The following is a 24,774-nucleotide window of genomic DNA, read 5'->3' on the forward strand; positions in this document are numbered from 1 at the left end:
TCGGCCCCGTCTCCACCGGCAACGCCGCAACAGCGGCGGGGACCGGGCTGGGGCCGTCCGCCGCCGGTCCCGCACGAGGGAAGGGTCGGGGCAGTGCCGGGAGGCGCTGAGGGGTTTGGGGAGCCGCTGTCCCTGGCGCGGTGTGAGGGAGGCGGGTGCAGGGCAGAGCCTTTGCCCCGTCAGGTGAGTCTGAGCGGCCGGGACCGGGCAGCGCGGGGTCGGAGGAGCCGGGGGGTCTGTCCCGGTGGGTGAGGTGAGTCTCGGGCACGGGTCGGGACCCGAGGTCCTTCCCCCGGGAGCTGAGCAGGGTCTCGGGAGGGCAGGGGCTGCGCTGACACCCGCTGGGAGCCGGAGGGCCCGGGTGGCCTGGGCTGGGGGGAGCCCAGCCAAGAGAAAACCGGCGTTTAATGGTTTTTGCACGACTCGTCCCGCGCCTAAACCCGAGGGCAGCTCGCCCACCCGATGCCAGCCCGGCCGGCTCAGCTCCCGCCGCCGCTCTGCGGTTTGCTGTGGTTAATCTCTTTTTCTGGTTGAGCTCTGTAGCCGGTCTCCCAGCAGCTGTGCACGCATATAATTAACTGCATAAAATCCATTAACAAGCAACTCCTGCAGAATAGTTCCTAAATGTGTTTTCTATAAATGGATAATTGCAACTTCTCTTTATTTTTTAGTTTGCTGTTGTCACACATACAATATAAATTACCATTTAAGTTCCTGACAATATTAATACCTTTCTAATAGTGTTTGTTCCTGAAGATTTTAATTTTTTTACTCTCATGCTATCTTTTTATTTTTAACAAGGCTAAATCTATTAATATAGTGGCTACACACATCAGGAAAATGGCGTGGGTGTTGGACAATGATCAATATTTAGAAAAAGCTGGGTGAGGAAACCGTTACAATATCTAGTTGAAACTTCATATGTAGCTAGAAAATAAATTATAATTCATGTGAAGTATATACTATATCCCTTCAAAACATCATATATTAACTTAATGCTTAAACAACTGACAAAGTGTAGAACAGTTCCTACAGAAAAAAACTTGAAATTACTTTATGACAGTACAGGAATATTATGGGTAATGAATCGTTCTCATGAAATTATTGTCTTGTAGGTTGCCAAAATTCCATCCACAGGGTCATCACCCACCATGGCAAGACTTTGCTGTGCCTCATCTAGGACCAGATAATGGATCGCTGGGAACACATAGCAGCGAGACCCAAGATGTGCTGGTAGGTGACTATTTCCTACAAAATAATACAATTTATAATGCATACCCATTATAAATTCACAGTGGGGAGTAAATAAACTGATAGACAACTAATATGCTTCCTTACATATATTTGCATATATACACAGTTAGTTTGATGGTGTGATCACTCATGTCATAAAACTGTGTGTAGTTTCTCTGCAGAGATGAATCTGAGAACAAATTGGGTAAAACAATAAATGAGACCAACTGTTGATGCTGTATTTTTTCCTCCAAAAGGCAAAAGCCAAGTTCAAACTCTTAAGTTGTGTTTGGGAGATGCTTATTTTTATTCCTCTCTGGTAAATCACTAGGGTATTTTTTATAATTCTTTTATTGAGCTCTCCTATTTCTTGTCTTCATTCTTGTCTGCTCTAAACTAAGCTCTCTTTTCCTTTTAGCTCACCATCTGGGAATATTGTGAAAGCTTCTTTTCCTTTGTACCCCACATTCAAAAGAGTATTCCAGTACATAAAGTTATGTTCTTGGACATGCACTGCCTAGCAGCAACTCTCCTTAGGGCTTATATTTTTGACACATTTAAATAGCACATCTAATTTCTCATACTGCATGTAATTTCCTCTCACTTGATCTGTAGAGAGGAGAAATGAAGAAAACACAATCTCAAAAGGTGCAAACAACAGAAGAATGGGTAAGAAACTACAATTTGGAATCCTTGCAATTAACATTAGAGTATCTGGTAAATGAAGGCAATATTATTTTGTTAGTACAACACTGCCTTTTCTTTAGTCAGTCTTAACTTGTGTGCATCTCTGATGTTAACCATGCATAGTGCTCCAGGAATTCAGGAAATGCTGGTGAAGAGATGGAGTTTACACAGGAGACTGTTACTGATTTTGAATGCAGACTTTCTGAGTAAGTATCCATCTTCCTTATTGTTCTGATGTGTAAGTGATTCTGTATCTCCATTACTGTAGATGCTGCATTAAATCTTAATTTGTTATCTCTGGGAACCTCAGAGTTTCTCAACATTAAATCCCTTCTGCTGAGATTGAGAGTAAGGCATAATTACACTCACTACAGTTGAAGTTTGAGTTTTTTAAGGAAGATGCTTATCAGCCAGGTGTTGATGTGAAGCAAATTTTGCTCATTTTAGAAAGGAAGCCAGTGCATGGTCAGGTTTCCATAGGTAACACTGTGTATTTGGGGATTGTACTTTGTGTAACTTGGATTAGCTTCAAGTCATGGATGCAGTTGTGATATGGAAGCTGAAGGTATTCTAAATGAGTCTTAAGTCTATACAATCAAGAAACTTAATTTAATTTATAGGTTCAATAAGCCATAGAATAATCTTCACCATTGATAAGAATGCTGCCATTTCAGCATACCTCACTGTGTCAGGCTTTTATAAAACAGAAGCAGCTTTTCTGTTTTGAAAAAGCAAAATGGATTTGCCCCTTTAAAATATTGGCTTAAACTTTCTGTTTGCCATCTTGTAGCACACGGAATTAAAAATTCATTGATTAAAGTGAAACAATTTTAGAGAAGAGGAAGCATTTTGTTTTACCTCAGGTTATAACTATTTTAATATTAAACTGTTGGAAGTTGTTCTGCTTTAGGGAAAGAAGTATTTAAGTGGTTAGCCCTGCAGCCTCCAGTTGTGTAAGGTCATATTTAACATATTTTAAAATACCTGTTTCTCACAGATTTTGCATCTGTGAGAAGGGGATGTGATGAAGACAGGTGGTTGATTGTTACACTGAGACCCAGTGTGAGAGAGTGCTGTAGCTAAATGTGTGTTCTGCCTTTTGTCAGAGTGATTGACCTATATCAGCACCGAATTCAGTGGCTGTTGCAGGACAGCAGAAAGGTAACTTGAACTTTGCAGTATATTTTTAGAATGAAACTCTATATGGCATTAAAGACTAAATTAACTTCTGAATACTAGTGAAAAGTGGCTTCCAGAAAGCCTTTGTATTTTCATTATTTACTACAAGTTCCACATCATATGCAGTGGTGTTGACAGTGGATTGTTTTCCCTGACCTTTCATTGGTATGCAGTTTTCTGCTTTCTAGATTTAGTCTTTTCCTTTCTCTTTGCAGTCTTAGTCATCAGGTCCTCTCAGCGCAATTCAAGTGGGAGCAGACAATGCTGAGCTTAACCTCTGCCTGGAGTGGAGCTTCTTGTAGTTCATTTTGCCCACTCTTGTACAGTTGCTTCATCACACTGTGCCTGGCAGTGCTAATGCTCAGATGTAACTCGCTCTTGAAGGGAATAGGAAAAATACAGCACTCCAAAATCTGGTTTCCACAAAGTTGCTTGAATTAGCCTGAAGGGGACAAAGTTATTTTAATATTTATCCTCTCAAGTAATGAATAAGTTTTCTTGGGAAGAAGGTAATATGATTCACTGGTAAGGATTAACTGTGAGCCAGTAGGACTCTCTTTTTTCTTCTTCTTTTCCTGCTTGCCTTTGTCAGTGTGTCATCTTTATGCTAAAAAGCTTAAAATTAAAATAAATACCTAATACTTGATCTAAAAATGGCGCTGTACAGAAAAAACAATAAAATTATTAATCTGTAGATAAGCTAATATTTACAGTGACTTTTCTAAGGTGTTTGGTGTTATAAAAGGAACTAAAGTCGGACTTTTGGTTGATGTGTCTCATTTGAGTTATGGACCTAGACTACTGGATTTTCAGAAGAACCTTTTGGTAAGTAATAGTAAAGCAAATTTTGCCTATTTTAACATACTAATCAAATTTTTGTGGAGCTAGAAGCCAGGAACCAAATAGAAAAAAAATCTGCTTAAAATCCTAATATACAATAGAATAGAAATTTTCTGTTGTAGAAAAGTATGCTCCAAATGTCTTTGAAAGTGTACTATTTGTTTATGTCCAAAACAAATCAAGTGTATTTCAAAATATTATTAAGGGAAGTGTTACTGTTAAAGTTTCTCAATTCTATCAACATTCTCTATAGAATAAACTTGCTTAACAAAACCAACTGTAAGAAGTAGAGACAAATTTTACATAGAGATATTTATAGTAAGTGTAGTTTTCTTTAAGTTAATGTTTTGTCTCAGTAAGGTCCACTTCACAATTTTTGACAGAACCTTGGTGAATTAATAGTTTTCTGTCATCTCAGAAGAGACTTGTCCTTTATTGTGCTCTTTGTTTTTAGAAAACTTTTTCAGTAAGGAAGGAAGATATAATGTGTATATTTGACACTTGGTACAATTAAATTTCCCACATTCAGGAATTATTTACCATCAATTTATATTATTTGTAGTTTTCATTTGTGTGTTTCAAATAAAACTCCTTCAAGAAAACTCAGTTTCCATAATCTGGTTTGCTTAGTGTGATTATCTGAACTATTGTTTAACTGTCCATGATTGTGAGCTAACAATTTTTTAGAAATTGCATGGTGGGTGAATATGTGCATTCTAGATCTCTGCTGTTTCATGTGGTCATCAGCTGAAGAGAAAAACTGGTACTAGAACAACAAATATCCCTGCCTCATGCCCCATTAGCAAATTATTTTGGAATGCCATAAGTTTGCAGGTTTTGTTTATATCCTTACTAAATATTTAAATCTCTGTGAGGTTTTTTTTGGAAGCTTTTTTAGTGGTAGCTGAAAATATTGCTGTCACTATTTTTAGTCTTTTGCATAATAACCCTGCCAGAAGCAGCATGGATAGTAATGCATTCATCATTTTTTTATTTATTAGTGCTTAATAGATGAGCAGCTTTGTTATAAGAAGCAATTGTACTGCCTCTCATTCAGTACAGAAATTTCACCACTGTGGGAGAGTCCAAAAACCATCAATGTTCATGTGTAAGTTAATTTCTCTGAAAAATCAAGGTGTTTAGACAAGGTCTCCATTTTATTTTGAGCAATCTCAGGTAGGTAATAATGTTTTACATCTTGTGCCTGCAGTGATTTTAAGAGGGGAGAAAAGCCATGAATTTGACATGTGGTTGGTGGTTTCAAGATGGTTTTTACATATAAAATATCTTAGCTGCTCCTGTGGTTTGTAGCAATCTTTGTGATCTATATTATTTAGCACCTAAATATTCTTTTTCTTGTTTGCCTCTCCTAGGCTACATGAAGCAAGACAGTGGGTGCAAGAGCTGGAGCCTGGTCCAGGCTGCAATTTGCTGAAAGCCTTAAGGCATGTCCTTCCAATGAAAGAACTGAATTCATTGGTTCTTATTGTAGGAAGCTGGTAAGTTCATTGTCTGTCTTAACAGCCAGATTTAACCTGGATACAGGATTGGTACAAGAAACTGAACTTAATACAAAAATAAATAGAAAATTCAAGATCTGCATATTACATATTTTTAGTTTATACCTTTGAATTCTTTTATTTCTTCCCTTTTTTTACTATTTATAAATCTCATTTCTGTTATGAAGCTATGTGTTTCCTTTGCAGATCACTTAACCCAATAATCTATTGAGGGCCTGCTAGCTCTAGTTTTACATCAATTAAATGTCATTAAAGATGTCACTGAAAGAATCCACACAGGATAAGATAGATTTTGCTATAAAATAGCATTAAGAGTTCAGAGATTCTTCTCTCTGTGATCTTAGTAGTGCCAATAGAGAACTTAAAATGTCTGATTAAATAAATGAAACCAGGTGAGATTATATAAGTTATAGACTTAAATTCTGCGGTTCTACTGTTATAATTTGAAAATTCCAATATTGGAGTTGGGATTACAAGGAAAAGACTACAATAAAGATTCTAGGAGTGTTACCTTACTCCTTGTTTACTAATTTTATTTTATTTTAGTGTGCAAAAGGGGATGGTGTAAGCTTGGCAAGATTGATACTTAGAGTAAGCAAACTTTAATTTCAAGTAATTTATTGAACACACAGTGTGAATTACAAGGTTCCAAGATTATCAGCTTTGAAGACAAAACAGAAGTTTATCCTATGTGAAGAATTCCTTAATTTTTGTCCCTGGCAGAAGTGTAACTGCAAGAAAAGGTTTCTACTAGCCTTAAGAGGTCGGGAAATGATAACTATGTGGGACGCTAAGTTCTAAACATAAAGCCAAGTTTTACTTTCTTCGGTGCTTTTGGAAACAGAAGACATGCTTACATACCAGAGCTGAAAGGTTTTCACTGTTATCACAGTGGCCAAAGTCACCACTCCTGATCTTTAGCTTTCAGGGCTAACAGGGAATACTTCAGAACATTTCATTCACAAGCTGTTATGAATGGGAATAGAATCCTAGTGGTTTGTTATAATCCAGTTTTTCAGGACAGAACCAAACTCCAGTAGTGACATCTCAGTAATGGTTGAAAGAGGGAGAGAAGGTGTGATAATGCTAAATACCTAAATAATTCCTATGATTTGTTATTTCTTTCCAAGGTTTTCTTCCATGTCTTCTTCAGTATGGCCTTTTTTTCCATTTGATTACTGCCATTGTTAATATTGTCTTTCTTTACTTTTTTTTCATCAGTCCTGATCAGTCTTTTGAAATGTTATGTGATTATGCTCAGCAGTGTACGCTGGGGAGAAAAGTGCAGATTCACACTGTTACATATGATTGCAGCAGCCCTGCCTCTGTTGTAAGTAATTGTGTTAATACTTCACTTCCTGCAGTGCATTTTTTTCCTATTCAGCTGAAATGCCTTCTCTCACAAACTTGTGGGGAAGCTAACCTAATCATTAGATTTCTTGAATTAGTGTTTGGTTCTCTTCAGAACATATTTGCAGACATGAAAAAATTGCTTGGAGCATCATCTTGTAACTTGCTTTACTCAGTTTTTCAGCCATATTAAAATGAGACTGGTATGCAAATGATGGAAATATAATTATTTTGGCTTTCTCACCATATGTATTTCAAATATTCTTTTTCTGTCTCTACTAAGAACTGAATACCAACAACCCACATTATCAAAAGAGACTTTCAAGTCAAAGTAACTGTTTCTCTTTCTATTTCTATATGAAGGCAGTTATAAAGAACCTTGCAGAAGCTGTAGGAGGCCATTATCATTGCTACTCTTCCAAGGGAGAGGTAGGTGACAAGGAGAGAGGCAAAGCATTTTTCTCTCTTGCTCATGATTCTTCACTTTGAGAAGGTAAAATAATTATCACCTGAGTAGAAGTTGATAGTAAGAATTGGTGCTGAAAGTCTCTGTCATAGAAATGCTGAGAATGTGCTCAATAAACCTGTGGTTAGTTCTTTCTGCAACTGAAAACATTTCCTAAAAGTGCAATAAATTTTGCGGTTATTGTTTACTGACTTATGGCTGATAAAAGCAATGCCTTACTGCAGAGTGATTCAAAGTAATAAAGTAATATCTTGTTTATAAATTATTACTAATTTATATGCAGAGCATTAGATACATTCACACACAATTCTGCCATGCCAGGCAGTCTTGTATTGATGTTTGCCCTGTAAAGTAAGAAAGCTGTTTTCAGTTGGTGTTTGAACAATAGTTGACATATTTTTCCCCATTTGTTTTATAATTGCAGAATTTTGATAGCAGTGATTTTCATCTGCTACTTCAGGAATCCCAGAATGCTAAGGACCTGCTCAAGAGCATAAAACAGAGTTTTCAAAAAACAGTTGGTGGCTTGCTTGGTAGTAAAAGAGCAGATGTATGTATATTTTTATTTTCAGATGTACTTTGAATAATTAGGTTTAGAAATTTTAACTGTCCACAATATGAAAAAATTGTATTATTGGTCAGGTATTTTGATATGTGAACTTCGAGTATTCTCTATTGAAAATCAATTGTTTGGAGGAAATTAAGAACAAAATCAGTAAAGGAGACATTTTACTAAATATTCTTCAAAATGCATTAAAAGAACATTGTCCTGTCATTGTAATGGGAATCTAAGGAGCATTAGCCTAACTCTATGCACAGTCATATAAATGAGGTTCCAACACTCTTTTAAATTGGTGAAAAGATACTTACTCCTATGTGATTTAGTTGGACATTTGAATCCACTGCAAACTTATAAGGTCTTGTCTTTGTAGCACTGTTATACAAGTCTGCGAGGAATTTTTTTGTGGATAAAATTTCTAATTATATTTCCCCTCATACTTCCTATGCTGTACACATATATTTTTTTTTCCTCTTCCAACCTCATTGTTACTAAGGACTGTGTAGACTAGCTGTGCAGCAGAAATCTGAAATGAGTTAGAAAATTCTTTATCCCCAGTAAAAGCTCATTTTTAGGAGGACCACTGATAGCTACTTTCAAAGCATTTTGCTCATTGGAATCCCAGCCCTTTAGTTTTAATTATGTTCACCAGGATTCCATTCTGGATATTTTGAATTGAGGGTAAAAATAAATTATGTTGACTTTTAAGAGCTTTTCTTGAAATCTGTTTTAGGTTTCCACAGCATTTGCAAATACAGCACCTTCTAGCTTCTTCCCAAAGCCTGCAAAGCACAAAGCACCATTAGATATTCAAACACCAGGCATCCTGACCAAAACCTCAGCAGACTGGTTAAAGACATATGGATTGAAAGGTAGCACAGAAAGAAAAGCTTAACAGGTATGAAACATGAATTAAAAACAGAGTATGTGTTTCATTTAATGTATTTTTTTTCTTCCCATAGCTAAAAAGTTAGACCTTTATCAAGTTCTGGCTCCCAGTGCTTTCTCTCCTGTGGAAGATTTTGTACCTATTCTTAAAAAAACAGTGTCATCAACTCTACATGAGGCAAGTGATGAGGAACACTTTCCCTGGGTTTGTGGGTTTTTTTCTTTCTATTGCTACATCTTTCTAATTTAAATCAGTACTTTATAAGTTAGCTGAAATTCTACACGCTGAAATTTGAGTCATAGATTCAATTCAAATACTTAATGTCATTCTTAAGAATGACCCAGAAGAAATTCCATGTTAGTCTTTCTTACGCTGGGCTCTGTAAACAGTTAACTCTGCTTATCCTTCTAGAAAGTGATGACACAGTTTGAGTGGTATGATGGAACTGTAAAAAATATCCATGTTGACGTGCCAGTATTGTACAACTATCAGGTGAGTTGTCTAACACGATGTGGCCTTGTCAGGGCTAGACTACCATCTAATTATTCCTCATTAATTAGATTGTTAGCTAAGTATTGCAGGGATTCATGTAGTGATTGTTGAGGATTTCCTTCTAGATCAGAGTGCAGGTCATCAGAGAGGGGGACAGGTTTAATGGAAGAGAAGCTATCTGGGATGTTTGCAACCAGGGTTTGCTATATAGTAGTCTGTCATTCCTTTTGCTTTCCCACTTCACTGGCAGTCCTGACAAAGGGCTGTGGGAATGTTTCCAGTCAGGGCAAATAATTCATTAAAGCGGGAGGGGTGTGAAGTCTGTGGAACTCTACAGCCAGACCAAAAGGAGAGTGTGAAGTGGCTGAAATGAAAAGCAGTTTCTTTGGCTTCTTGCTCACTGGGAGATGCTTGTGTTTTGTACATGTTCAATTATAGTTTTGTTTGTGAGTTCAGTGTCCTTTTCTAGCTAGATATGCCCTCATATAATACTTGCATAGACTTGGAAAGGTCATGGTGTATAAAGTTTGGACAAATTACCTTAATATCAAATTGACACTATTAAAGAATTACATGTATTTGAGAATATTGTGTTTATGTTAAATTATGTGTTTTGTTATGAGCACTGCCTAAAAATGCTATTGAAAAAAGGGTAAGCTTGCAAAAACTGTATTTTTAAAGCATTTTCTTTTCTTTTCTTGATATGCCTGAGCATTGTTTTGAAATATGGTGGCAAGAGGAAAAATGGAGATACAGACCTTTAGATTCTTTGTTGCTTTTTTATCACTATGTTTTTTTCATGGACTGTGTTCTCATATCTGTACTAAGAATGAAATGTCCTATCTAAATGAATGAAAAAAATTTTCATTACTATGCTATTATGTTATTTTTGTATTAAGCATTTGACAATAAAAGACTTGAACTTTCTATTTTTAACATAGATTTTCTTTATTTATGCATAGAAACTCCTTGCTAAAATGGTAAGAATCTATGAGAAACGAATTGACTGGCTATCTGTTGCCAGCAGAAGAATATGGGGAAGTGTTTGTGAAAGAAGGTATTGTATTCAATTGTGGGGGTTTTTTTGTGAGGTTTGAAGTCTTAATGTGTTTGAGGAAGGTGTTTATTTACATCTTGTCTGAGGCCTTACCCAACCTCAAATGCACATTTGCTGTTTTCCTGCTTACAAACCTTGAATATGGAGTTTCAGACAAAAGGAAGGTCGCTGAGGCCCCTGTTACTAGAGATTTTCTTGCTTATTGATTAAGGATTGAATTAGCCCATCTGGTCACTCTGTTGTGCTGGGAACTCACATCCCACTGACTGTCCATCACATCTGTGGGTCTTTTCAAAACTACTGCTCCCAAATTATCCCATGTCCATTAACTGTGACCATCCTGCACTGCCTCTGCATACAAGACCTAAAACTGACCATGCTGAGCAGCTCATCATTAACACTTCACTCTCAGCAGGTACCATGCTCAGTAACATCAGTCAGTCTGTACCTGAACAATACTCTGGCACTGATGAGCTGAGAGAAATCTTAACCATTTGTCTTTGGAGTAATATTCCATATGTTCCTGGAGTGTTGGCTGGGAAAGGAGAGTGAAGTATCCAATAGCTCTCCTTATGGCAAACATCCACACATTCCAGGAGGGTTTTAGTTACTCAAGTTCAGAGAAGGAGGAGCTGTTTGGGGTTCAGGAGCCACTATTGGCACTAAGTAGCCAGTACCCTGACTATTCCATAGTTTAGGAAAGATAGAAATTTCCATTACTGTTTCTATTTTTATTTTTTAAATGTCACCTGATGTTTTGCAGAATTTTTAAAAATGTAGATTCAGTGTTTACACATTTTGATACATAGGTAGAAGATATTTTCCCTGATAAGTTAGAGTGCACTCAAGATAAGACTACATAATTAAATAAGGCTTTTTTTTTTTTAATGAATAGCATTTTTTTCTATAGGGTAGTTGTGCTTGTAGATATATCAGTGACAAACTCTACCTACATCTCTCATATCCAAGATTATTTGCGACTTTTACTTGAGGAACAAATGTCAAATAAGGATTACTTTAATATTATAGCGTAAGTAACTATTTAAGAGTCTTTTAAAATAACTGTAGTGCATTGCAATGAAAGAAGTATGCTGAGAGATTGTAGTAACTAATAGGCATGTTTTAGTATTTAATGTTTTCTAGTGAAGTATTTGCCAGACTAGCACTGATTGGTCCGTATTGGGTGAGTACATGAACCAGAGGTATGGAGACCAGATTACTAATTAAAAATCAGTTTTTTGGGTGAGGGTCACTGGAATTGATTGCATCATACCTGTAACAAATACTCATCCTGCTATATTGTTCATAACAGTATTAATTCACCGTCAGAAACTTACCAGAAGAGGATTTTGATGTCTCAGGTACCATAACTGAGAGCACCCTTTAAATTTTACAGTAACTCAAATACTGTTTAATATATTATAGTGTTAAAACTCTGTACTCAGCACTGGCAGGCAGAAACAGTTGCTACTGCTAAGCAGCTGCTGGGCAGGTGTCTGGCAGGTAAAAGTAAGAGCCAGCAGCTCATGGAGTTCCTAACATGGTGTGAGAACACAGCCCTTATCTCACAACAGAGATACAGGCAGCAGCTGAAGGTTGGAGTTCCTTTTTCACAATCCTTTCTCTGAGCTTTTCCCAGCTCATGTAGGATCCTATTCAGGAAAGAAAATCAAATAAACTTTGGGTGATGGATAAATGTGGATAATTAAATGGTTTGAAAGAGAAAATAGTTGGCATCGGGCAGTTTTATATCTGTAATACTCCAAATTAGATTTTTCTTATTTTATATTTTTGTTTGTTCTACACCATAATCTGAAAATTAATTGCTGTTATCTTTCTGTGAAAGATTTGGAAGTGATATTGTGCCTTGGCAGCAGGAACTGTGTCCTTCCCAACCAGAAAATTTAGAAAAGGCTTGGAGGTAGGATCAAATAATTATCCCATGTATGTGAATTTCACAGGGAAAAATTACAAACTAAAACATTGTACAAGTTTATCATGTTACAAAAGTAGTCTGCCATGTTCTACAGTGATTGTTTTCTTGTGAAAATAGCATTGTAAAAGTTAATAAGCTTGAAGTGACTTCATGTTTCATGTGTATATCTAATACATATGTAGACAGATACCAAAGTGTCTGAATAAGGAATGAAGAGGTTACACAAATAATGGAAAACTGCTTCAAGTTCAGTTGGGATGTGAGAGCTAAACAATGGGGTTTTTCCCACATGTTTTGGAAAAAAATCCCAGGTTTCTGTTTGTGGAGTCACATCTTCTGTGTTCTCATTATAGCTCTGCTTTCATTTCTGTTTCTGTAAGTTCTCCTGTATGAATATTTTTCCACATAAAATTAGGAGAGAATTCTTTCCTCTTTTTACTTTGTATCTTACTTTAAAAACTAGTTTGCCATGCTGGCAATACAGAAACCAGAACAAATAATTTGTTATATAATCTGGTTTTGCTCGTTGTTGTTTTGAAAAACTTCAGACTCCAGTGTGGTGTTATTTAAGATAATTAATTTTTTTTATTGCTTTGAGCAGAAACAAGAGTTTTTGGTTCTTCATTCTTTGAACTGTAAACATCTTGGTGTAGGTGGGTGTTGGGCTTGGAGTGCAAGGGCAGTAGAAATTTCATGAGTGCGCTCAGAAGAGCTGTGGAAGTTGACTTCAAAGACAAAGATAAACACAAATCACAGGGACTCTACCTTCTGACTACTGGAATACCTGATCAGGAGACAGTGAGTGTCATCATAGGCAACTTTTCTCGAAGTGCCTATCAAAACTAATATCAACTTTGTTTTTTTCTTTTATCCCCATCCCTTCTTCCCTTATATCCAGTCATCACAGTTCATTGGCAGAATATTCCTTCTTTACATATGTAAGGCAGCACAACTTTCAGGATCCCAAATTTCCATTTCTGCAATTGTTAATCATGTGTAGGAGGTAGCAACAATTAATTATATGTAACTTACAGAAAATCAAGACATGCCCACTCCAGCTCGGAGCATCATTTTGCTTCAGATTTGAATTGGAGCAAGCTGATTTTTTGTAATTTATCATTTCTGTACAACTCATGGAATAAACAATTTTCCAGTGGAAGTCCACAGCATGCTCTGTAGAGACAACTTCTGTTTATATCCCAGTAATCCCCTGCTAGGATCCGTGTTTGTAGTGAATGTGCTCCATGGCCATTAAGCTGTGTGCACAGCCTCAAGTTTCTACATGTGTGCAGTGAGGTGTCTCCTGCTTTTGTTACCAAACCTCTGGAAACTCTGGGCAGTCTTAAGAAATCATGAAAGGCCATATGTTGACAAGAAAATGAGGGATAAATGGACAGTTTCATCCCAACTTTTCTTCAGTGCAAAGCTAAATTGATGTCCACAATTTCTGTCTTTGGTTCCCAATGTATCCCAGCTGACCTCTTGCCTGCAGTAGAGCTGTTGCTGTAACCAGCAGTAGTGACAATTGTTATGTATCTGCATGGACTGAGGAGGCATTGCACTATTCAGGGAACATTCCTCTTCTGAGCTGCTCCAACTGGGAGCATTTGTACATCAGTCAGGAACCAGTGGAGCAGATGGAAGCTTGTCTGAGGTAGAGGCTCACCTCTGATGCTTTTTCTTCTCTGTCTTACAGCACACAATCAGTGCTTATGTGGCTGAGGCTTGCAGAGGTTTGGATTTACAGCTCCATGTCTGTCTGTTCAGTGTAACAGAGGGCACTGACTCCAGTGGGATTATTCCAGCCCGCTATGCCAGCCCAAGGGAAACTGCTATTGCTTTTAAAGAAATTGTACAGGCAGCCAATGGGAGGTTTCACTGGTTTGGAGAAGCAGGTATGAGCAAAGTCAGCACATTCTTCTTTTTCATTAATGAAATAATATTTATTAATGCTTTTTTACTCCCAAATCAAGTATTTTACTTTTTTTAAGATATGTTGAGAGCAATGAGATATAAACATAGGTCATAGTTTTATTGAGACTTTTAACCACACTGCAGAATATTATAATGCAGCCTTAATGAAGGAGTTCATTTGGGTTTTTTTTTTCTACTTGAATTCATCATATTCTGTTAGCCTTTTTAAAGATGCTTTAAAATATAGTCATTGATATTATAAGTCCAGATGATCAGGCTTGCAGGAAATAAAGGTTTTTTTTATTCTCTGCATTGGTATTGAATGCGGTACAAATTGTTGTGCATTTAAAAAAATGCTTATTTTGTACACTTTAAGAAACCCATGCTAATTAGCATCTATTTGATTATTAGGTATTTTTGAAAGTGATGATATTACCAGTATTATATCTGAAATGGAAAAAGCAAAGAACTATTCCCAAAAGGTATGAATTACATAGAACTTTGTAAATTACTTGTTTCTTCCTAAAAAAAATTCAAGTGTTTTTTCAGCTGACAATTCAGAAGAGATTCGACAAAACCCTTTTATGATGAGCAGGAATGTTCTAGAGTGTGGGAATAGTGACCATAGAGTATATATGGACTAGAAAGCACAACAGCACAGCAGTGAACAGTGTTGGAGTAGCCATGATTCCATACCAAATACAAGTTTACAGTTCAAGTGATTCTACTTGTTGTAGCAAATCCTGTGATGAATTCTTTTCAAGTAAATTAATTCTTCATTATAATGAAGTTATATATGTTATATGCAAATATAACATACTACATTCTTGTAAGTCCCAGTGTAGGGAGGGCTTCTCATTAGCACAATGGCTTTGTCAATTCTAAACCAGTTGTTTTCTCAAGTGTACTGAGGGTGTAGAATTAGACTGTATCTCACCATATTCCATGCACATGACTTTTTTCCAAAGATATCCAACAGAATAACTGCAGCAGTACAGCCAGCCTGGCAGTGTGTGCCTCTTTCTTTAAAAAGTGTGCATAGAAAGAGATATGCAGTAAGAGCCTTGTCCTGAGGGCTCAGACCCTGTTGGATGCAAATCTGAGTCACAAAAGTTGGATTTTTCTAAACGAAGAGCTGGTGGCTATTCAAGGACACCTAAAAGTACTTTGTTATTGTGTAACAATTGCTTGGTTCATATACAAGATATACTTAGTTCACCATCTTCCACTTTGTTCTAGCCTTGGGCTAGGGACACTGCTGCCTTTTGGTTTAATCTGTTTGCCCAGAGCAGGAAGGGTTTCCATACTGTGTGTTTGAGCAAGCACAGCACAAGAGCCTTTCTGTTCCATTAGAGGTCCTAAGCATTGTGAGATAGGAATTCTATTTATTATTATAGTAGTAAATATAAAATACCTGTCTTTGAAGTGTCTTTTCCTTAAATTCCATGTATCTGAATTACTAAACAATGTGGATTTGCATTTCAGTGTGCATTCTTAGTGGAGTCCTTAAAGCAGCGCTCAGTAAATCAGTCTGTGAAACCCCTCACACCAGAAGGACACTCAAATGTGCTTATGAGGAATGAGGAAAAAAAACCACAGAAGGTGCCATCTCCTAAACCCACAGCTGTGAGTCTGGCTGGAATGGTTTGATATGGTCCCATTTTTAATATGCTGTGTGTTAATTAAAGATCCTGCCCAGCTATTGGATGCTCCTCTTGGTGAGAGAAGTGCTCAGCTGAAAATCTGAAGAAATAAGAGCAGCACTGTGATAGTGCTTTGAATTTGTTTGCATTCAAAATGCTACATATAACAAAAAGTGCGTAATAGTAAGTAATTAATTTTAATGGAACCACACTGTAGTGTCAAAAGGTGTCTAAATAATCCTTTCTCTGACCTTAAAAAGTAAAGTTTAATGCAAACAGAGGCAAAGCAGAAATGTGATTTGTTACAAAATTACATCTATTTTACAAGTCCTTCTAGAAGGTACTGAATATTATGATGTTCTGCTCATTTACAGATGAGACAGTAGCATGTCTTTGGCCTCCCAGAGAGCCAGCATAAAACAAGAACAGCATTCAGGATTTGTTTCCTGCTTGCTGTGCTTATTTCCATGGAGCTGCACTACTGAATCCCCTGGGATTTTGCTAGTGTTTGTTAATTCTGACTATCTGTTTTGAGTAGGTGTGCACATCTGTAATATGCATAAAGAGCCAGTGTCTGCTGGAACTTTCAGTTCTGAGCTTTCAAATGGGAATGGCATTGTAGGTGTGGGAATGTAGGAAATGGGAATGTAGGTGTGGGAATGTTGCAAAGGCTTTGTAGGTCTTCCAGGCTGTCAGGCTGTTTTATCAAAAGTGACATATTCTCAACACCTCTTCACAAATGCAGGAGAAACTAATTACTCAGAGATGACAACAGAGCATAATTTTGCAGGGGTTAAACTTGGTAGAAAATGGATACGGGGTTGTCTGTAGATGTTTGGTGATACTTATAGTAATGCTGTATATTAAGTTAATGTATATTAATGTAGTTGCTTGAAGACTCAGTGTCACAGCAAGTCTTATACTACAGTAGGGTTAAACAAGTGCTTGTGCTGTTTAGCAGACTGCTCAATCTCTAGAGGGATAAGCCAAATCCAAAGGAGAAATTCCTCGTGTCAGCACTAGATTTTCAATAGTCACTAAAATGCTGAGGAAGATATTAAATACTGTATTCTATACAGCAAGGCCATTACCATACTAGGCTGTGCCTTCAGGTGGCAAAAATGGTCCAAACTCCTCTCCATGTAGATGTTAATCTTTAGGTCTATGATAGCAGATTATATTGGCAAGATAATTAAAACAGAGAAATTAGAATTACTTAACCCAGCAAGAAACTGCAAACTGATGTGTTGTCATGGCATTCTGTGGAATAGTAAAGCAGGAATTAAATAATAAAGAAGCATAGTTCCAGATTAGAATAATGCAGATACGATCCATCTGAAACACTTTTTACTTTTTTTGTTGTTGTTATTAAAGGTGCTTAAGGATGTTAAAGACAGCCATTGTGCAGAGAGAAATACTCCTGTAAGAGTTCTGGCATGGCGTCCTCCTAGTGCCAAAGCAGGAATTCCACCAGGTCTGTATGGATTAGGGCCTTTTTGTCTTCAGTTTCCTTTGGGTTTTGCTGAAAAGACAGTACTTAAATTATAGATTTAAATTAAGACTTTAGAAACTCCTGGAATTGTTTCTTTAATCAGATTTATAGGAACCATCATGCTGTTTTGGAATTCCTTTAGGATGAGTTTTAGCTATGATTTACCTAATTTGCTTCTACACTGTGCAAAGAAAGAGCTCTGCAGAGCTGTGCAATGATTTCCAGGTCCTAGGATGGAATACCTGACCTTTATTAGAAAATGTCAGATGTGTGATGGAAAGTAGAACCCCACTGTGTCCCCCACCTGAAGCCATAAGTCTCAGCAGTTCAAAAATTTCTTATGTTATTGGTTTAATGTATACACTGCCACTAAATCTTTTACATCTCATTTTACCTAATATGCGGTTCCACTTGATTTATTTATGATCTAGTAATGAAGGAAAAGTACAACACCACTGTCAGGTTGAGTGAAGTGCTAACTCTTCCAGCTGCTCCTGGTGTATGAAAAGCTCTTAAACTGGTTCCAGTTACTGCTGGTACCTTAAAGCCCAATTCATTTATTCTGTTTCTTTTTTTTATTATTTGCCTGTGGTTTTATTTTGCCATCACTAACATTTGCATTTTATTTTTCTTTCCATTAGTCTTGAAATATCCTGATGTTGATATGTAGCATTGTTTACAAGTCTAGATTCATAGTTGCATCTGAGGTGCTCTGTACTAAGTTAACTGGTTTCTCCAACAAATATTATGCATGTTTGAACTTCTAATTTTTTTCAAACTAACTCCTGTGACATTCTTCCTGATGGTAATTTCTTATTTGTAAAAGTTTAATTTCTATGAAAGTTGCTGAAATAGTGCTGTAATATGATTTTTCTTAATTAGTATCAAATCAAATGAAGCATTTATAATTGTGGTAATAGGAATATACGAAGAGAAGAACAGGGTTGAATTCTTCTCATGTAAGAGTTTTATCCAGCTGAGCTAAATTAATGGGGTTTTTTATCTATTATTTTCTTGTAGCACAAACAATTAAAGAATGGCCTCAGACTGAGAATAAAGGAAAGCACAAACCCAGGAAGCAGCCAGAGCTTTCTGTGTCTGTATTTTACACTGAAGAAGGAAGAAATGTGGGTATGTGTTATCAGGATGGGATGGGTGAAGCCCTTTTCTTATCAGCTCTTCCATTATAAAACTGGCAGGATGGTAAGTCACTGATAACCAGGGTGCTTTGAACAGTGAGTGGGAGAGAGTTTCACTTACCAAATAGTGATAAGGATTTTTAGTTTGGATGCAGGTGTGTGGCACTTTTTGCCACCGTTGCCACTGATTTTTTGATTAGATTTTTCTTTTGTTAAGTCCCTTGGGATATTTTGGTCAAAGGTACTATGAGGAAAAGTGCTGTTAACATGGTTTAGTTGATTACAGAGGATTTGGTTTGGAATTTTTTGAAGGTGACAATTTTTTAAAGTAAGTGATTTTTTGGTATTTTGTTCATTTCTTAAATAGGTATAATACATCAGAAGTATCCAAAGGCAATGTGTGTAAGAAAATCAGTTTGCTCTGTCAAATTGCCAGAGGAAGAGGAAATCTGTTCAAGCAAAGAGGTATTTTTCTCCTTACTAATAAATTGCCATTTTGGAGCTATCAATCTGAATTAATGTAAACATTAATTGTGATTCTATACAATGTGTTATTACTTAAACTGTTCTAATATTTGCCAACAATCAATTGCTCTATTTGTTTGTCTTGCAAGTGGCTGACCAAGTACAGTATTAAAAAGCTTAAACTGGAATTGCCCAGACTAATGTTTGGTCCGAGCTGTACTCACCAGAAGACAACTGTGGAGTCTCTGCACAAGAAAGTATCAGCAAAATACTGCTCTATCTTCCCCAGTATAGAAATCAATGTAGGTTTTTGCAGATGTTAAATATCTACATTATTGGAAGGCTTTGTATATGTTTAGTGAATGTTGATTGATGTTTCTGGCTTTTCTCTCCACTCTTTCCTGTTCTTTCTAAATCATACTTCCACTAGCAAGCTAGAGAAGGTCTTTTATTCATCACAAGAAACCATTTAGCATGTTTGAAGTCCAAATTGCATATTCTTCAGAATGTGTAGCATCTCCTCCGTTCATACAGTGTGAAAAATAATTTTTAAAATTTAGGTTAAACTTTTCAAAATCATGTGTGAGTTGAAACTGGGAAAATGTTGGATCTTGATTGTTTCAGTTTGTTTATTGACTGGAGAGAAGCATAGAAAGTTAAGTGTAAGCAACAGAGTCACAGAATTTTTCCTATCATATTTTATAGATAAAAAGACAAAAATCTCCCTGATGTCCAATGCATATATAGTAGCTCAGCTCAGATTTCCTAAAGTAAGATGCTCTTGTACAAACTGAATTTTTCCAGGGGGTTGTGAAACATCTGCACTTTCAGCCTAAAGAACTGGAAACCTACACAGTGCAGCTGGAGAAGGTGCTGCAGCGCTATATCCAGAGAGTGCAGTGGCTTCTCTCAGGTACTGGTGTGCCTCTGGTTTCCTGTGAAGCACAAGTATGTACAAAACCTTCTTGTCTGCTGTTTTTGTTAGAATGGATCTGAATGTAACTCTGAACCTCCAGTGTGATTAAAGGTTCTCTGACTTGCATTTCATTGAAAGTTTAAAACTTATTTTTGTGAACACAAGAGAATTCAGCATCTGTGCAGCTGACAAACATCTTGCTTGCTGACAAATAATTAGGTTTTGGTCTTTGTGTAGAGTATGTAGAAGCTTATAGAGAGTAGAAACTTTCTATCAACAGAATATATACAGTAACATATACAAGCAAAATTACCTTTTCTGCATGTTTTGCTTAGAATGCACCCTGCTTAGAAGTTCAGCATCACCACTGGTGAAGACTGTTTTATCTCTCTGTTGCTCATAAAGATCTTTGTTGGGAAATAGTTTAATTTTTTGCTGGATTGTAAAGGACAAATTATTTAATGCAAGTTGCTACAACTAGCTAGTAATTAATGCTTGATAGTGCTGATTTTGAAATGGCCAAACACTTTTCTATTGTTAACCTTTTAACTACCTAATTGCCACATAGATTTGACTTAATTATGTAGAAATGTGCCCAGAATTACCCCTAAAGACTGAAGATTTACATTATGCTCAATAAAATAAGCCTATGTAATTACTCTTAATTAATGTTCTGGCCCAGGAAGCCGAAGATTGTTTGGTACCATTTTAGAAGCAAATGTCTGTGTTTTGATTGATACATCTGGTTCCATGGGCCCATATTTGCCACCTGTCACAAAAGAACTTACCTCCCTTATCTGGGAACAGCTGAGAAAAAATGAAGCCAGGTATGGTGAATTACTGATAAAGACTGAAATCTGCACTCATTATTATGTAATCAGATTGCTTAATAATTACAGTAGTATAGCACTGAAACACAATTCAATTAATTATTGTATGTTAGATTATAATGTGCATGTGACAAGAGCTGCTTTTTCTGTTGCTTTTACCAATTTTAAGTTCTAAACTCTCTAAGATCTGGGCCTCTGCTTTAGGCTGATGCTGTTTACCCTTTCAGGCTCAGCATTCCCATAGATTTTCTGTTCCTGCAAAGTAAGATATACTTTTTGACTCTTCCAAGGCTGAGTATCTTAATCTAACACTAGGCTTTTTAATAGGGGGCTTGGTTGGGTTTGGTTTTTTTACTGTTGGGTTTTTGTTTGTTTGTTTTTTTTTAATTTTATGTATTTAATTATTTCGAAACTGTCTTATCCAAAGTGATTCATTGTATTGGTTAGGGTTAAATGTTGTGGGTCATCTTTCTCCTCAGGTTTAACCTGCTGAGATTTGCAGAAAATACAGAGAGTTGGAAAGAGAATCTTGTAGAGGCAACTGATGAAAGCTGCCATGATGCTGTGCAGTGGGCTTCCACATGCCATGCTCATGGGAACTCCTGCATCCTTGCAGCTTTACAGGTTGGTGTGCCACAGCATCTCTAAATAACTGTATGGCTTTCATCATGAGTGAAGTCCAGTACAGCTGCATGACGTGTGTATTACAGAGATGTCCACTGAGTCAATTACTCTAGCAAATTTTCATAATTTTCATTCACATGCTAGTGAGCCTGATTTTAAGACATTAAACAATTTTAATTCCCATAAAATATGATGTAAAAATCTTTTGTCTGTAGTTCTCCAAAACCAGTTACTTTTGTTATTTCAATGAGTCAATTTTCGGCAATGCCCTGCTTAAAAATATGTTGTCTTATGCTACAAATTATCTACTTAAATTTTCAAATTTATATCCTTGATCTCCTTCCCTAATAAGTGAAAATGAAAAGACAAAACTAAGGTGATTAATGATCAAATATAAATGTATTGGCAAATAGAAACTATCTTAAATCATTGGAATGGTGTTTTTGTTTTGAAGTATAGCATTTCATATATAAATGTACAAATTATTTAAGCTTATTTTCTGCTTTTCAGAAGGCTTTCAGTTTCCAAGGTGTAGAGGCACTGTATCTATTGACTGATGGAAAACCAGACACCAGTTGCAGTCTGATTTTGAAAGAAATTGAAAGATTGATAAAGAAGCAAGATATAAAAATCCACACCATTTGTTTTAGCTGTGCAGACAAGTATGTGATATTTTGCAAGAAGAAAACAAAAATCTCTTGAAATTACTACTTTATTCATTACCAGCATGGTAATGGGGAAGGTTGTTCTGACACAGGCAATTGCCACATGGCCTACATTTCATACAGGAATTTATAATCATATCCTCCAAGTTATTTGTTTTGATGTCATATCTTTGAGTTCTTAGAAATTATTTTGCTGTTGCTTTCAGAAAATAATTTTCATAAGTAGCTTTCTACTTTGTGCTAACAGAGGAGCTGTTGAATTCCTGAGGAAGCTTGCTGCCCAAACAGGAGGGCGCTTCCACTGCAGTTCAGGAGCTGAAGATGGACAATTAGCAGCACACAGAATATTGACAGAGGGGCTGGATGATGAAGATGTATGTTAAATAAATTGGTTTGTTTCGTTTCTTTGTAACTTAGTTCTTCATCAGTAGAGAAACTTCACTTAGAAAAACAATGGGGAAAAAATAATACAAAACTTCTAAGATATTTCAGATTAAAACCAAAAAGAGAAATCTTAATATCTGTTTTTGCCTTTCTGCTCACTGCCTTGGTGAGGTGCCCAAGCCCTTGAAAGGAATAGACAGTGCAATACAGGTTTTGAAAGAGAAGTAAAAAATATATCATGTGTCTGCATGTGGTTTTAAGCTAAATTCAGCTTTTACTATCTCCTTATCCTTCCCATCTTGTGTTTAATTTAATTGTAAAATTCTTTTATGGTGCTTAGCATATTGATTTTCCAGCATGACACCTCAGGCATTACCACAGTAGAAAAATGTTACTGAACAGACCCAGGTTCAATCTAGGCTTGCTCTGCTCTCCCCTTGTAAGACCAAGACCTTCTCTGCAAGTAGGGAAATTTAGAGTTTAGGATCAGTTAATTCAGCTTGGGAAACAGAAAATAGTAAATAGGTGCAAGTAAAAACATTTTAACTGTGTTTTCAGTATCCAGTTTTCCCTTACTTTGAAGGAGATGATCTAAAGAAACTTACTGAAGAAGTAGCTAAAGCTAGAAGTTTCTTAAAGCAGGCAAAATCTTGGAGGTGAGTATTTATCAATAATTTTTGTATTTTATTATTTTGTGGAATGAAGACAAGAATATCCAACTCCCAATGTCTGTTATATAAAAAAATAGACCTGGAGAATTGTCTAGAATAGGAGTGAAGGACAATTAAATTGTATTGATCCTTATGTTTCTTCATTGTCACCCTTCCTAACTGCCAATCCAGAACCAGAAAGCACCAATTCAATAGGAAGAGTAGGCAAATGTTCCTGCAAAGAACTTTAAAATGCATTATACCTCCTCAGTGAAATGTCACCTAAGGACAAGGTTAAACAAAGACTCCAAGGTGTTCTGTGCCTCTGTGAAAAACTGCTGTAATTCCTTGGGGTTTGTTTTTCTTTCAAACAGATTATTGCTTGAAAAATGGAACACAAATCGAAAAGACAACTCTGGCTTTCAAAAAAGTGTTCAGGTAAACAGTCACCACATTTACATCATAGTTTATGTATAGTTCATGTATTTCAGTAGAAGGGTACTTTTTTAGTAAATGTATTCATTTATAGAAGTCACTTTTTCCAAACTTGGAAACATTTGTAGTGATTTTAGATCTTAGCTGAGATAGTCCACAGTAAAACCCCATATAACCAAAGAAGAGATTGAAGAGAACTGTTTGGGCTGAAAAGAGCAAGGCAGGTGTGTATTTGCAGTTAGTAATGGTCTAGCAAGCAGTTAAGCATATTAGAGAGTTTTAACCAGATGTAATGGCTGTATAACAATTGTTGCATGGGCTGCATGATTTATCTGTTAAATAAGGCTTACTGACAAAGGACCCCACTAACAGCAAAGACATCCTCAGCAAACATGGGACTGTCCTTACAGAGTGGTGGGAGAGCCAGCTGGGCAGACTGAACCTCTCACAGAGCCAACCTGCTGCTTTAAATTGGCAAAGTAAAAACCACAGGAAAAGAGAAATTGCTGGGTGGAAGTACTTTTTCAGGGTTAAACAAGACAAAAGCATTTGTCACAGAGCTGGTGAGGGAAAACAGACAACTGCAGAGTTGCACTAGAGAAAGTTGGCCTGCCAAGATATTCATCAAGGAATTGGGTAAGGCAGATACAGAGCTAGACTGGGTTTTTTAAAAATCTTGTTTCTATAGCTGTAGTTTGTCTTTTGGTTCAAAAACATTGCCCAGTAATTCAAATAGGAATAAAAAAATCCAGTCTCACCTGCTGGTTAAGAATGTCTGGTTCATGGAGAGTGAAATCTGGAGCCTGGTGTGCAAGAGTGTGTGTGAGTGTGTCAGAGTATTTCTGAGTCTGCAGAATTCAGCATTTAAGAGCTGATCACTCACGAGACATGCTTTGAGAGGGAGCAGATATAAAACCACCCTATAGGAGCAAAGAAGTTGTTACAGGCATGCAGAGATAAAGGCTGTGTTCCACAATTATCTCTGTATCTCAGCCTTCCAAAGAAAATTGTATTGCTGCTGAAGTTCACAGGAAGGCATTCCTGTTCAAATTCTCCAGAAAGGGCATAGCACTGTAGCCCCATTAAGCATGTGAGGAAGGAAACTTGATTACTTTCAGTTTAAGTTATATTGTTTTTTCTATTACTGTTTTGTCAACAGTGACACTGAGCCCATGCATTTTATATCTTTTGAGTTGTATTTTTAAAAGTATTTGTGTGCTTCGCTTGTAGGATTAAATTTTAGAGGAAGAAAAGATGCTGAAGAGGTTTGGAATCATACCATTCACCTGCTTCTTTTCAAAGTGTATTCACACCTTCCAGCTTCAAGCAGAAACAAGATTTTTTTCTTTGTTGTCACAACAGCTGGCAAGACAAGAAGTTGCAGATGTTAAGTGCTGCAGTGACTCCAC

At 36.7% G+C, this 24,774-nt stretch overlaps 1 protein-coding gene across 1 annotated transcript; it reads left to right on the top strand.

Annotated features, from left to right (window-relative positions):
- The first annotated feature begins 502 nt into the window (after positions 1-502).
- Positions 503-24,774, top strand: VWA3A (von Willebrand factor A domain containing 3A). Its single transcript, XM_077786871.1, is given in 33 exon segments — positions 503-1,233; positions 1,849-1,950; positions 2,044-2,126; positions 3,027-3,081; positions 3,826-3,924; positions 4,941-5,047; positions 5,313-5,438; positions 6,681-6,789; positions 7,173-7,238; positions 7,700-7,825; positions 8,568-8,706; positions 8,797-8,900; positions 9,135-9,215; positions 10,178-10,272; positions 11,183-11,302; positions 12,119-12,193; positions 12,862-13,006; positions 13,905-14,103; positions 14,534-14,604; positions 15,608-15,748; positions 17,140-17,239; positions 18,278-18,388; positions 18,764-18,861; positions 19,011-19,163; positions 19,666-19,774; positions 20,460-20,604; positions 21,087-21,231; positions 21,742-21,893; positions 22,144-22,270; positions 22,839-22,936; positions 23,305-23,368; positions 24,668-24,695; positions 24,698-24,774. Coding segments are annotated over 33 exon segments (3,570 nt in total). The 5' UTR covers positions 503-1,095; the 3' UTR covers positions 24,757-24,774.

This window comes from Lonchura striata, chromosome 16, assembly GCF_046129695.1.
Source record: "Lonchura striata isolate bLonStr1 chromosome 16, bLonStr1.mat, whole genome shotgun sequence".
NCBI classification, from domain to species: domain Eukaryota; kingdom Metazoa; phylum Chordata; class Aves; order Passeriformes; family Estrildidae; genus Lonchura; species Lonchura striata.